At 41.6% G+C, this 14,751-nt stretch overlaps 3 protein-coding genes across 12 annotated transcripts in view; 1 reads left to right on the forward strand and 2 right to left on the reverse strand.

Moving 5' to 3' along the window:
* The window catches only part of nvl (nuclear VCP like), a 17,911-nt gene extending 16,824 nt beyond the window's left edge, over window positions 1-1,087 (forward strand). For all 10 annotated transcript variants that reach the window (XM_042214362.1, XM_042214358.1, XM_042214359.1 and 7 more), the window contains one exon: window positions 1,029-1,087. In XM_042214362.1, coding sequence (XP_042070296.1) covers window positions 1,029-1,070 — 42 coding nt within the window. In that variant the 3' untranslated portion in view covers window positions 1,071-1,087. The remainder of the gene's footprint in view (window positions 1-1,028) is intronic.
* Window positions 1,088-2,273: 1,186 nt separating this feature from the next.
* Window positions 2,274-7,576, reverse strand: degs1 (delta(4)-desaturase, sphingolipid 1). The gene is made up of 3 exons (XM_005947814.3): window positions 7,349-7,576; window positions 4,139-4,881; window positions 2,274-3,612 (listed from the first exon to the last, which is right to left on the reverse strand). Exons 1-3 carry the CDS (start codon window positions 7,428-7,430, stop codon window positions 3,466-3,468), a joined length of 972 nt encoding a protein of 323 aa, XP_005947876.1. The 5' UTR covers window positions 7,431-7,576; the 3' UTR covers window positions 2,274-3,465.
* Window positions 7,577-11,275: 3,699 nt separating this feature from the next.
* The window catches only part of fbxo28 (F-box protein 28), a 19,530-nt gene continuing 16,054 nt past the window's right edge, over window positions 11,276-14,751 (reverse strand). Inside the window, exons 4-5 of the mRNA XM_005947813.3 lie at window positions 13,083-13,278; window positions 11,276-12,811 (exon numbers count right to left, since the gene is read on the reverse strand). Coding sequence (XP_005947875.1) covers window positions 12,309-12,811; window positions 13,083-13,278 — 699 coding nt within the window. The 3' untranslated portion in view covers window positions 11,276-12,308. The remainder of the gene's footprint in view (window positions 12,812-13,082; window positions 13,279-14,751) is intronic.

Genomic DNA, 14,751 nt, shown 5'->3' on the forward strand with positions numbered 1-14,751 from the left:
TGTGTGTGGGTACATACTGTGTAGTATCGTGATATTTTGTATCGATACAGGGACAGCAGAAATCGATATTTTGTTACAAAAAAGGTTTTTGACTTCAGAGCATGTTGATCCTTTTTCTGAGCAGGAATCCTGACATTCCTTCACTGTCCAAATGTGTTTAACTTTAAGACATGTTTTATTTTAATTAAGTTTAAAACTTTTTTATTTAATGTAAAATTATATTTTGTTTTAATTTACTTTCAAATTCTTCAGTTGCTGAAGGGGCTGCATAGTTTTCATAAATTGCATAGTTCAGAATAGCTATAGTTGTACCAGATGGTTGCATTCAGTTCAGTTGGACTAGACTGTAATACAAACCGTTCAGTTTGTCAACAATAAAACTGAAATGAGAGAAAGACTGAGTGCGAGACTTTGATATTAGATAAAATGAATATTGATAAAGTTTAACTTTATGTACAGAATCTGAATATCGCAAAATATTTTAAAAAATTGCAAAAATATCGTATCGTGCATTAACTATTGTGATAATATCGTATCGTGAGATGTATGGTGATTCCCACCTCTAATATATATAGATAGAAATAAAGTGTGTGTGTTTAAAAAAAAAAAAAAAAGGTAGGTCAGGGAGAGGCAGCTGCCAGTCTTATCACACCTCATAGTTGACTGCCAGCGCTCCTCTCTCTCCTCATAACTCATGTACTGGATTGGCTCATTACAAGTCCATTACTCTGGCAGCATTCCACATGCTGCTGATAAGAAGAGTTTGTCACAGCAGACTGAACTGGCCTCAGTCACAGTCCCGCAACCTACCTGAACCGGTCTGACTCGTCACGCTGAACACTGCATGCCAAAAAACTCTGACATTCAGTTTGTAGGTTAGTACTGCAATGTGATCATTACTCAGGTAACTGTTTAAAATAAGTGTGGACTGAGTGAGTGACAGAGAAACAGAGACGAGCTGTTCAACTTTTGTTTCTGTGTGAAAACCACAAACGTGCACTGAGTGTGTGTGTGTGTTCCTTGTGTAGGACCAGAGGATATATGAGCAGCTGAGAGAGTCCCTCAGATGACTGCCAGACCAAGAAGACATCAGCCCCACTCACAAGTGATTGAATAATATTGTAGTGTATATACAGGTATAATACTTTTCTATTAAAGTTTGACAGACGCGACTTGCACGTGTTCTTTCAGCTGGAGCACACCGACTCTACGAGCCGCTGCTTTGTCTTTGAAAAACGAGCTGAGAGGTTTAAAAATGCAACAGCGTGGGTGCCGACTAAACGCAGCAGCACAGCTCTGATTACTACAAGGCAGAGGAGTACTTACTACTGCATCGCTATAAATTAGCATATTGTGGAAAAAGGTGGGGGGGGGGGTTTGCAAATGAATTTAACAGGGAAGCCTTTAAACATTCTGTATTCAACATAAAACTGTAAAACGTGTCAGGTTAATGCCGAGCGTGCCAGCCCAGGACACCCACACTAAGGGGTTCTTCAGCTCAAAAGGTTAATACATCAATATTTCATTTTCATTTTGAATTACACTGAGCACCAGATTCACATGGAAGACGATGTCAGAAGGTCGCTGCTGAGGAGGCTGGCTCGTCTGAGTGCTTTATCAAAGCATGCTGATGAAGGCTGCAAAGGAAGTGCAGCAAGAGGTGCTCAAGCAACAGCGCTGACTGAAGGGAAAGTGTCAGCGCAGGAATTTGTATTGAGACTGCTGTCAGTGGGAGGAGAGGGACAGGCACTGCAACGGTCTCACAGGCGATATCAAGCCAGCCCTGAACCAAAGAGAGAAACAACTGGACTGTAGTTTAGTGCTCCAAAGTCCTCTTCCCACATCAAAGTCATTTCTTTTTTAAAGATTTACTTTTGGCCCTTTTCCAGGCCCCCTCAATATATGCAGTGAAGAGTGACAGGACAGTAGAGATTGGGCGGAATAAAAACCCATGCCGGCCGGCCGCCTCCCCATCCCAGTGAGCCAAACCGGTGCCCCACATGAAAGTATATTTCTAAATGGAAACTTGGAGGTGTCTAAAGTGCCAAAACTACCAAATGCTTTACTAACTGGCGTGGGGATCATCTTTTAGTTTTCACTCTTTTCCATTTCTATATTTATATAAGTGTTCAAGGTGCATTCTCTTACTTTGCTTCCATAAGCTGTAAAATCAGACAATGGATTTCTTTCTTCAAGTTTATCACTGGCTAAAAGGAGCAGTCATCATGAATGCAGCCACCTGACACACAGAGAGGTCACGAAGGACCAAGACGTTTGTTTTCCAGAGTTTAATGTGACGCTGGTCTCTTTAAGGAGGAAGCAAACAGTGTGAAACATACAGCACAGTACAGAAGTGACAGGCCTGCTCCAAGCACACAGCACAAAAAAGTGAGTGCACTCCTCTGCGTTTTACATCCAGAGATGTCCCACAGTGAAATCATAACAGCACCACAGTCGCCTCAGTACTGTCCACCTCATTCAGTTCAACATAAGTAAATGTGCAGGCTTAAAACATAAAGTAAAACTAATTGTTTTAACACTTTCATCTTTTAAAGTCTTGCTCAAGAAGCAATCAACTGAGTTAAGATCACAATCATGGAAACCAAAGCTCTGGTGATCAGTTACATATGCATGTCACAAGCTCAGACATTTTCAGTCACAGGTTGGATGAGGATGGGCCGGGAGCCATTACAGGCCACCAAGTGTGAACATCTAAATTTCGCTTTTATGTTGGCTTTAAATGTGCATAGATGCATCACTCACAAGAAATTAAATTTATATGGAAGGAAGTTACATTTAAATACACTGTGTTTGAGCTCTAAAGTGGAAGAAAACATCTGGTTGGATCCAGCTGCTTTGCACAGCCAGCTGTGACGCTTTACTTCAGCAGAGGAATCTGTGGGGCTGGCTGCACAAAGACCTCATACTCTAACAGTTCGACTAGCGGGACAGGACGCAGACATGGAAGTTGCAGAGATCACTCCGTTAAAAAGGAAGTCCAGTCTGAATGAAGCCTCTTTGTAACAGCAAGGGTGTGTCAGAGAGAAGTGCTGCATTGTGTTAGCCCTGGGTGGACTGGCAGCCCGTCCGGAGTTACCCTACCCCCAGTATCCGCACGCAGGCTCTAGGGCCCCCACCACCTGACTTTGAGAAGCACTCAGGAAAAGTATGAATGAAGCTTTACTTTTTCGGATATCTGAACAGATTCATAGCTGTTCAGATATCAGATCTCTGTGCAGCCAGTCCTATATTTGTTCTCGCTCTACAACACCAACAAATTAAAGCCCAGCACCACCCGTTTTTGGACCTGGAAAACAAAGACCTGTTCTGTGCACACTCAGCACGTCATCCCTCTAGTCAGTTTAGTCCACATGTGGAATGCACTCATCTGCAGAAGCTGTTAATTTTTTCAAAGTGGAAAGGCTGCCTTTACAGCGGACACACAGCAGTGTTCCCACAGTGGCGTTACTCCTGTTTGACCTCTCCCTTCAGCTTTCTCTTGATTCGTGAATATGGGCTTATGGTATCGTCCATGATGAAGTCGTATAGGACCTTCACCCAAGATGTGTACTGAGGCAGGTCAGCATAATACTCTGCAGCAATTTCCTTTACCTGAAAACAAAACACAAGGAATGGACACATCACAATTTTCTCCATTTACTCACTATACAATTTTCTTTCATGCTTGAGACATAATGATTTTACTGTTTCTGCACAAATTACACTGGTGGTGGTGAAATCAAACTCCTGTGAAAGCCTGCTGCTCACAGATAACTTCATGTTCCTTTAGGATTTTCAATGCTGATTTCAGTTTCTTTCATATCTCAGGTTACAGAGGGGCAGGGATCCTTTATTGTTCTCCTGAGTACATTCAATCACAATATTCTGTATAATTTTAATATTGAACCAAATCAAATCATGGAGTACAGCTTTACTGTTCTATTAGGCAGGTTTTATGTGACAAATCTAGTTCTCAGCTGAAGAATGTTTTAACCATTGCAGTTTCTCTCTCAGAACGACTGCCTAAACCATCTGTTGACTTTGCATGTGTACACAACAATGTGACATTAGCAGGGAACTAACTCCAGTGGTCAGAATGTGTGGGTAACAACCTGCACTGTCTCTGAACTTTACTCACCATGGGCAGCCTGCGTCCTGGGATGCTGGGGAAGTCATGGTGCTCATTGTGGTAACCCACATTGAAGGTGAGCAGATTGAGAGAGCCGTAATAAGAGTAGGTCTCGTGACCCTTCAGGAACATGTAGTGCTCAGCTATGAAGTGGCCAGAAATTGGATGCAAGCCCATTCCCAGCATGGAGCCAGCCAACATGTAGACCACAGGCTTAGCCCCCCACAGCCAGTAGAGCAGAACATTGAAGGTGACCTGGAAAGCCACATTGGTCATCTCAAGCTGAGTGATGGGTTTAGGGTTAATGCAAAGGGGCCGTATAGCATAGAAAAGTGGCTGCAGAATAATCCAGATAAACTTGCGAAAGCGAGTGCAGAAAAACCAGCCTTCAAAATCAGTGGGGATATCTACATCAATCCCATCTCCACCCAGGTAGCGATGATGATCCAGGTGATAGCGTTTGAAAGACGCAGAGTAGGGCAGGCCGATCGGCAGGTTGGCAAAGATGGCAAAGTAGCGGTTCCACATGGCTTTGTTATTTCCAAATGCTGTATTGTGGGAGATCTCGTGAATAGCAAGGGTCATTGAGTGGTTGATGCAACTGCCAAATGCATAAGTCCAAAACAGAACCCATTTCCAGTCCAAGTCCTTGACCAGGTAGAAAGCTACAAACTGTATCACCACCATCATGCACACGATCCACTTCAACCTCGGGTCAGGACCCATCAGCGTTTTGATTTTTGGATATTTGGCTGCAAGATAAACACAGGAGACTCAAAGTCAGTTCAGTCAACATTCAAATGCTGAAAAGAAGACAATCGCAACCTCACGAGGTAAAGCTGCGCTCCTAATTAAACGTTACACTCTTCGTACAAAGTTGTAGACAATGATATCCTTGAATTAAGACTATTTATGAATTTGGAACACATGTATCCTTGTTAAATTTGAAAAACGCTACTGCATTTTGCTAATCGGTCATTTAAAACTGCTGCCATAAATAGTATTTCGATCTTATTTTAATGGCTGACTCAAGAACAATAAACACTTCAGGACACTTTAAGAGACTCGCTGAAGACAGTGTTTCGCTCAGGCCTTTTCCACAGGTTCATGTGATTAAACATGTTTCATTTACATTAAAGCATCACATTTTTTCCATAAAAAAAAAGAAAAAAAAAGCATAGGTTACAAAACCAAATTTGGTCAAGGCAATGTTAAAACAGCAACAACCCCCCCCCACACACACACACACACTTAATTAGTGACCTGTGTGTCGATTCTCTCTGTATCTTCCTGTCCTTTCTTAAAACCTTTGACCCCAACACCACAAAGCTAATAGTCATGTTTTATAATCATGATACAATTGTACCTACATGACAGATGCATTTCAAAAATCCAAAAGATCCAGTTTAACATGTAAAGACAAACAGACTAAACCCCAAGACTTATGGAAAAATACCCTTTGAAAGGTTATTGTACATAATTAGAACTATGCCTTGGGGGGGGGGGGGGAACAAACTGAATTTATTTTGTGAAAATAAACATAATCAAAGAGATCTCCTTAGCTTTAGTCTGCTAAAGTATGTTACTACACCTTGCCTGATGGCGCTTTGATGGACAAGTTTATTGAGTTTACCAGAGCCTACAAGACTGAAAGCCAACGTTCAGCATATGACCTACAACACAGAAATACTTGAACACTAATACTTAAACTAAAACTCAATGTGCTGCAATGGATTAAGTCCACAACTTAATCTGACTGAACTCCACTGACGTGCAATGAAAGGTGCAATAGAAATAAAATGGATTAAAAATTTGAATGACTCAAACCTTTAACAACCTCAGTCAAAACAAGACGAAAGCCAGCCACGCAAGTATAAGCTGTTGACTCATTTCAGATTCACTCAGGTTAAAAGAGCAAACTCACAGGGCCTCCAGGCTACATATATTTGCACAAAACGTGGGACCTTACAGCAGAGAGATGTGTCTCAACACATCCTGTGTCACACCATGCTGCCTCCACTACTAGAGCAAGATGGCTCTCAGAGGGAGGGACCTGAGACCACATACAGTTAAGCTCTTTACAAGCAAATATGTATGGACATACAACTACATTGGACCAAGTAGCCAATATTCAGTAGGGGTACAATTCACAAAGTTTGGAGGTATATAATCGCAAAGACCTTGCAATATGTGACATAAAAACAACTTAAAATGCTGTAACACTGATCACTGTCCTCTTGGTCCAGTGGCTAAAGCAGACCACCTGATTCAGAGAAAAAGGCACTTTGACACAATGAGCGCTTTGTGTGTTTGAAAGAAGAAAAGCAGCATTCAATGTGAGTCAGCTGCCTATAGTTACTAATGTGAATCATATATGTAGAGAGAGAGACATCATGGTTCTGATTATTTAGTTTTCGAGCTAAAATGCAAAAAAAAGTTTATGTACGTCTTTCAGTTTCATGTCACGATAATTCATTATCTTTGGGTTTGAACTCTGAAACTAAAAAAAAAAAAAAAAAAAAAAAAAAAAAAGTCCTTGGAAATTAGCTATACCACTTAAACTACAAACCAGAACAAACTTTTAAAAAAAAAACCAATACGTACGGAGCATACTGTAGTTTTTATACTGGCCATTGTCAAATTGCAATACTTTTCCTTTTTTGTTTGCAATGCTTTAACTATACCAAGTGTGGGGCGAGAATGTGATATAATATGTGCAGTTAACGCTTAAAATCTACCCCAAAGTCAACAAACCACTCCTGACAGGCACCGAGAGCACCGGTTATGTGTCAAACCGTTACTGCAGTTTTCCCAAGAGAAACTTAGGGAGTGGCACATAACCACTGCGAGAACTCCCCATTTGCTAGCCTCACATAATATTAGTTGGGTCGAATGGCCTAAATAGCTGGAACTTCCTTGTGTGCGCGAGCGCGTGTCCATGTCAAATCGTGTAACTGAACGATAGTGGTTCTCACTGTGGGTTAAATATTGAGCAAAGTTGGCCTGATAGCTAACAAATACGGGTGCATAAGGAACCGTTAGCTTGAAACTAATTAGAAACTTACCGTTGCTTAAAACTACTCAAAAAACTAAGCCTTTATGGTGTCGGGGTGTGCAATTAGACGGTTTAACGAAAGTTAGTCGTCAAAAGCCAAACTTGGTTATACCTTTGTTAACTATGGATTTATGCGCAATTTGCTAACGGATAAGCTAGCTCACCCAAAATCGCTTTTCTCCTGTCAGCATGCGGCTGGTCCGTATAAACCCATTCGTAGTCCTCACGGGCGACTCGGTTTCCCATCTTTGTGACTACTGTGGTGAGAGGTTTACAGCACTTCTCCAAAAAGTAATAGCACAAGGTCGTTTCTTTAAAAGAAACTTCTTTGCCTCCCTTCCTGTCGTCTTTGATGGCCCGACGCTGACTTGCGCAAAAGCCGGCAGGCTGCAGACTCCGCCCCCCGGTGGCCTGTCGTCACAACCTTGTTTTAAGGCTGTTGCTATGTCAACAAACTAACATTTCAGCGAAACATATATTTACAGAATATATCTTGAGGGCTTTTTGTTTTTCTTGAGTTAGCACCTCAAAAATCGTCAAACCTCTTGACTTGAAAATAGTCCACCGCAGACCTGAGCAAGTTAAATAACTGAGATTCTTTTATTCTCCAGTTGTGTGTTCATATCCTTTTTAAAAGTGACATTAAATTAAACTGTTGTGAAATGAAAACGTGACAGTAAAAAACAAGTGTAAAACAGGACATTCTCTGAGCAGAAATACTAAGGCTTTGAGCAGGGCCGTGCAGAGATGTTTGAAGGGGCATGTGCTCAAAGTTAAAAGAGGGCACCAACAACCAGGCTGAACCCCCATTCATCAAGAATCTAATATGGAATCACATCATACTATATCACTGTCATCAGGCAGGGACAATGCAAAGCAAATGTAGCCTATGTTTTACCTGATGTGTAAAATGTTGCTGTTGAGCAGTTGCTGCTGCTCCTGCTGCAGATAGTGCTGGAGGGGCGGGGGCGATCTCAAAACATTAAACAAGTGTTTTAGATAATAATAAACTTCAAAGACTATTCATACGGACATACTTACTAGTACATATCATCATCCAGAGTAAAGTCACAGAGAAGCGTGTACTCACCTTTGCTGTTGTTGCCACTTTGTAAAGTTTGACTTTCTAATGAGGGTCAGTGTTGCCAGATTGGGTTGATGCTCTAATCCAGCCAGATGTTGTCTATCAATCTCGCGCTCTCCCTCCATTAATAACTTGTCAGCGTAACATAATCATTAAATAGCAGACCAAGCACCACTGCTGCATTAAACACAAAAGAACAGTAAACTGGGTTTGCCAGCTGAATGACTGACTGTCTTTGCATCAGAAATGATTAAATGTATATATTTGTAGTTTCACTTTATTTATTCATATACTGCTGTATTTAAATGTTGTATTTAAATGCAAGTCAAACTTGCATCAGCACAACTAAATTCTCCACCTGTCCCTAGCAGCCAGTGGGAGCACAGATGAAGGGAACGCTGGTATTAAGGTGCTTCTGAATTCTGAAAAAAAAAAAAATTCTCAACAGGTTCTTCATCAATCAGCCTATTATTGCTTCATACATCTGCTTTTTTTTAAAAATCCGTAAGGGACTTTTAAGAGCCATGTCAGTCTGTTGTAAATGTGTTTTAGGGCTCAGTTTCTGCCTTTATTGGTCTCTGTCTTGTGTGGTTTTTCTGTGTGTTTGTTCATTTATTTTTTCGTCCATCACCATGAGTGACTCCGAAATCCAAGCTCCGTTAATGGTCCTGGATAATGTGACTGATCAGCAGGAACTAATTGATGAGCTTCAACATACTGATGACTTGCTTGGTGAGGAAGCTCCCTTTTGAATTAACACCATGGGCACTTTTAGATTTCAACACAGGTGGTTGATAGTTACACTCTGGAAATGAAATGAAGGTGCGTGTTATTAAGCCAATAAATTATGAAAAACTGGGTTTAGATTTTTGGTGAAAAATGTGTTCATGACGGGGCAGAGTTCTTGCATTTTGTGTAAATTTAAGCATATAACAATTTGATTATTGCTTAATAAAAAAAAAAGACAAACTGAAGCTACACAACACGGGGGGTTTACAAACACAAGTCTCACTTATTTATTCTATACGCTATACAGCACATAAAAATTCACATTTTATGACTGGAATGTTTATTTATCTGGGCTAAAGAAAATTTATATGAAATGCGTATACTGCATATTTGCACCATACATAATGCATATTGCAGGAAGTAACACCTGCATATGTTTAAAAAAATGGCTTTGATTTGGATGCAGTCTCATTGCCACACTGCAGCGTACCAGCACAGCACTCCAGTTAGTTAGTCATCAGAACTGGTTTCCTGTCTCCAGCACGAACATTTCCTGTTATTGTTTTTATTTCTTTCGTGCCAATGTCATGTATCCACCAAAATGGATAATACGACCGACCACACAAGCAAAGAATGATATCAATTACATTTGTTTTACTACCAAACGTAATGAATATATATGATGAATGAACACTCAAATATTAACATTAAATCTACAGCTTCATGTTTACAATCAGAGATACACAAATGTGTTAGCTGATTTTTAATAGGTTTGATTTGTACATCAGTAACAGTAATGTGTGCAACAAGACTGTACAATTAGCCCCAACTCAAAAGATAGCTTTCTTGGCATACGTACATGAAATAATTCACAATCTGCACTTTAAAATACATGAAGAATACAGTAAGGTTTTCTAGACTGAGACGCAGTCTCAGATGGAACCACCAGATTACATCTTCTTGTGCTTTGTTGCCTTGTGTCTTCATAATAGACACGTGAGATGCATTTCCAAAATGTCTTTACCAAATGAATGTGCCATGTGTTAGTTCAGGTCATCCAAAGAACAGAAACACTTGGAACAAGGAAAACACAAGTGCAGCCACAAGGCAACAAAACAAGTTTGTACAGAGAAGGAAGCAGGCAGTCTAACGGTAATCGGTTCCCACTGCCACCATCTATTTGTGCAAAAAAAGTCCAAAAATCAGGTTCACTCCCTCGTCTTTTTCAGGTGGAGGCAGAAGTCTCAGGAAGAGTTTCAAAACATAAGGAGAAAACAAAAATCAGCTGGCATTTGGGACAAAGTGAGAAAAACCTGCAAGTTTTAGAAGTGACCTTTGAAATGCAATCTTGTTCTGGTTTTTTCCTTCCTTCTTTTCCCCCACATGTACTTCTACACTTGTGTTTTTCTCTGAGTTTACTGAAGTACTACAAGTCCTAAGCTGGGGAGAAGCCCAGTATGAGCCAGCAGGGATTCTGTATTTGCAATTCAATACTGGAGGAGTGTTTACATGATCTGACAACGACATCCCAGAAATCTTAAAAGCTCAAAAAAGTATAAGAAGCAAACAACTGATCGTTGTTTTCATTTGGACCTCAGGAACGGACTAAAACCTTCAGATCTTCATCAGCAGACGAGGTTGGCCAAATGTTGTATCAAGCGACATGTGGCTGAAAATGTCGATAAAAGCCAGCAAGTGACACCAGGTTACATTTATTGAGTTAAAGTACTTAATTCAAGGTCGTCTCAGTTTTCAGACTGTTAGCAAAGTGAAAGTATTAAAAGTATTGTGCGAGCCTGCCAAAGTTAGGCCTTGTGTGTCTCCAGTTTGTGCAGTCAGGACAGACTACACAATGAAAACAACCCCCCCCAGGGTAAAACACTGACCTGTACTGGAGTACATGTTGTGTACAGTGAATATGCAGAATGTTTGAAGCTCATATCAGGCTTCTCACGTTATTCAGAGAACAGATGCAAAACACCAGTTTGCCATCAAGGTCAGTTTTATAGTATTTTTATCCTCAGCACAGCTCATACAGTAATGCATCATATAACAGCCAAATATGGACATGAGGAGCTTCAAACGCATGACTGCTTTCATATTCAGCACAGCATGGCTCCTGTGCTCTCGGCTTCCTCTGTAAAGAGTGGAAAGAAACTGATGTGCATATTCCCCCCAAAGAGCTGATACATGACAGTTTGGCCTTCTCCTCCTTTCAGCCGTGCTTTTCATGAAGATTCAAGAATTCATCAAAAACTCATCTGAGCAGCAGCTCTTGAAAAAAAAAAAGAAAAAGCGAGCTACTAAAAAGAAATAAATCACTGACTATTTCATCGATTCATATTGCACTTAGCCAAACTTAGAAAGAAGCTGTTGCAACTGATTTAGACCCCTGTGAAGATCACTAACTACTGACAACATGCAACCGCAGTTAGGCTGTTCCAGGAGCATCACACTTCCTATTTTCATTCGATATCCTTTAGTAGTTTATGTTCCCAAAATGACAAGTATGAACATTTTCTTAACAAACAGGAAATGCATTAAATCACATGTGCAAGGTGACTTCTGTTAACAAGACTCCAAATATAAGGCTGCAAATATAAGCATCTTCATTTGAGAGTACAGTCATTTCAGTGAAACAACCTTTTTAGAGGCAAATGGCCAACCACCCACCTATACCCTTATTGATTTAAGTGGTTCAGAAGCCTTGCAAGGACTGGCCAACAAACCCTATGTGCAGAACCAGGACACTGATGAATGGAGCATAAGAAAAAACATTGTGTAGCCAAAGCCTAATGTCTTCTATAGAGTTACATTATCATGCAGGTAGTGATAAATCATCAGCAAGTCACTCTGTCACCCTAGGTCACACTGTAGTCTGACTCAGTCCACTGCCTGAAATCACTACACCGCCACATGTGGAGTAATCCACTGCTCAAAGTAGAAACTACAACACGGAGTAGCTGAGAACGGGACCTTTTTAAAGGTGAAACTATAAACTAGTGACGTGTTTACACAGTAATGTATTATTTAGGCGAGTCTTTAACAAAAGGAAAATCAGACATTAACAGCTCTGTAACGACAAACCTAACCATGTGCAAAGTCCTGGATGACATTCAGGGTTCAGTGCTTTGGTTGTGGACAGCAGAGAATTATTCCACACCGCAGCAGGTGGTGTCAGCGCTGTGTGTGAGACAGTATACAGGAAGTGTGTTGGTGGAGTGGCTGATAACTCTGGGCACTGGTTTAAGATGTGATCAGTCAGACCTTAAAAATCAAAATAACTTGAGCTAAATGACACACTGAGTTTCTCATTTCTTGCTGCGCAGCCGTTTGGATTGTCGTGGAAGGTCTGAGCTTTTTCTGGTGCGTTTTAGCGAAGACCCTACCTCACCCTCTGTCTCCCTGGGTGAGGCTGCAGCCACGCCTGTCAAGACAGCAGCAGATGTGCTGGCAGCAGTGAAAGACACAGCAGAGCTGCTGGATGTGGAGGGGACAGTTGTGTTGGGCCTGGGTCCTCCGATAGCAGCAGCGCTACTCTCCATCAGTTCACGGAGCTTGTGCTCCAGCTCTGCGAGGCGGGCGTTCTGCTCAGCGATCACCTGGCTCTGTTCCTGCAGCTTCTGCTCCTGGTCCTGCAGCTGCTTCTGCTGCTCCAGCTGCTTGACCCGAATTTCCTGCATCTCCCTCCGCAGTACCGTCATCGATGCCCCGTTCACTTTCACCTGCTGCTGCACCTTGGTCATCTCAGAGCGAGAAGGTGTGTTCTTAGCCAGCAAGGACATGGTGGTCAAAGAGGTAGATGGACCTGCCACTGAGGGCACAAGACACACATCTGAGTAAAGCGTGTTCCAGAGTTAGCATAGCGTGTGAAGCAGAGCAGTGCAAACAACCAACGGCTGGGGTGGCACGTAAGACTAAACAGGACGATGACTTTCTCGTCTCTCACATTTAGCGACAACTCTGATACAAATGGAAAGCCACAAACGCACAACCACTGTGGCTCAAACGTTGCATTTAAAATCTTGGACACCCGGTGCAATAGGGATGCGCAACTATTATTGTTTTTGTCACATTTCAATTACCTGGTGCAGAGCCAATGAGGCGACCAGACAGATCGGCTCCCGGCAGTTTCTTCTTCAGAATGGGGACGATCTTCTCATCGAAGTACTCCATGGCCATGGAGGAGATGTCCCTCAACTCCTGCAGAACCTCATGAGCTCGCTGAGGTGCTCGGGTAGAGTTCACGTAGCGCAACACGCGGTAAATCTCATCTATAACCTGATGACACACAACAGCAGGTGATCAGGAGAATACAAATAACAGAGAAATAATGAGTGAAACAGGCTTTTTTCGATGCGGCATTCATGTGTGGGGAGCTGACCTGGTCGGAAGAAACAAATTAAAAAGGCTCTGGTATGAGCCACTACTAACAGTTAAAGCATAGTTTTTAATGGTCACATGTTGAACTGTGGTGCAGCTAAGACGTCCTAAACCAGCAGCAACGGCACCAACCTGATTAAAGACGGTTTCAACATCAATAATCAAACAAATAGTTTTCCTTTTTAATCATGCTGGTACTGTTGTTGATTTAGGGCATTTTCCTTCCACTGCAGTTCAACATGTGTGTTAAGGCCCTGGCCATATTCTGAATCAGTGTGTGTTCTGTGCCTTTAAGAGTCTCTGCAGGGCCTCCACGTGATTGGAGGAGCCGTTTTGGGCCGGCTTTGACCTGCCACCTGCTGACTGACACCCACTATGAACTGGCCATTTCAAAAACCCTGTCTCCCGCAGATGTTCCCCAGGCAGCAACAGCAGACCTGTCCTCGGCCTCCAAACTGGCAGTGCTTGATCTTGTAAATAGCACTGAAGCAGAAGGGGTGAACACCCTATTTTTTTGCACTTTTTCTCTTGTTTATTAAATTAGGGAATTAAAGGTAGCGCTTGTGTTTTGTTTAGTTTGGTTTCGAGTAGGATTTAGGTAGCACTTCTTTAGTATAGGTTGTTTTGTTTATTATTTTGACCTTTTCTCACCCTGGAGTTTATGGTCTAAGGAGTTTGGAAAGAAAAGCATCTGGACTTCTTTAAGTTGCTTGAAGACGTCTTCGAGCAACTTAAAGAACCTTCACAGACCTGGAGTTTGTGCTTTCAGTTTTGTTGTTATTGGTAGCAATAAACCTCACTCTTAGATTGACTATTGGGGGACAGGGGTGTGGAAACTCTGTCAAAGTAGCCATTCACTTTACTTGAATCTCAGTGCTAAGCTCAGATAAAATACTTATTGTGGGTGATTTTAACATCCATGTAGATGCTAAAAATGACAGCCTCAACATGGCATTTAATCTGTTATTAGACTCAATTGGTTTCTCTCAAAATGTAAAAGAACCCACCCACCACTTTAATCACACTCTAGATCTTGTTTTAACATATGGCGTAGAAACTGAACATTTAACAGTGTTTCCTGAAAACCCTCTGCTGTCTGATCATTTCCTGATAACATTTACATTTACAATAATTGATTACACAGCGGTGGAGAGTAGACGTTTATCAAAGTAGATGTCTTTCTGAAAGTGCTGTAACTAAGTTTAAGAATATAATCCACCCACTGTTATCATCTCCAATGCCCTGTACCAACACAGAGCAGAGCAGCTATCTGAACGCTACCCCAACAGAGGTCGATCATCTTGTTAATAATTTCACCTCCTCACTACGTACGACTCTGGATACTGTAGCTCCTGTGAAAACTAAGGTCTC

The sequence above is a fragment of the Haplochromis burtoni genome, unplaced genomic scaffold, assembly GCF_018398535.1.
Source record: "Haplochromis burtoni strain Fernald_Lab_line unplaced genomic scaffold, NCSU_Asbu1 Contig_554, whole genome shotgun sequence".
Lineage (NCBI taxonomy): Eukaryota > Metazoa > Chordata > Actinopteri > Cichliformes > Cichlidae > Haplochromis > Haplochromis burtoni.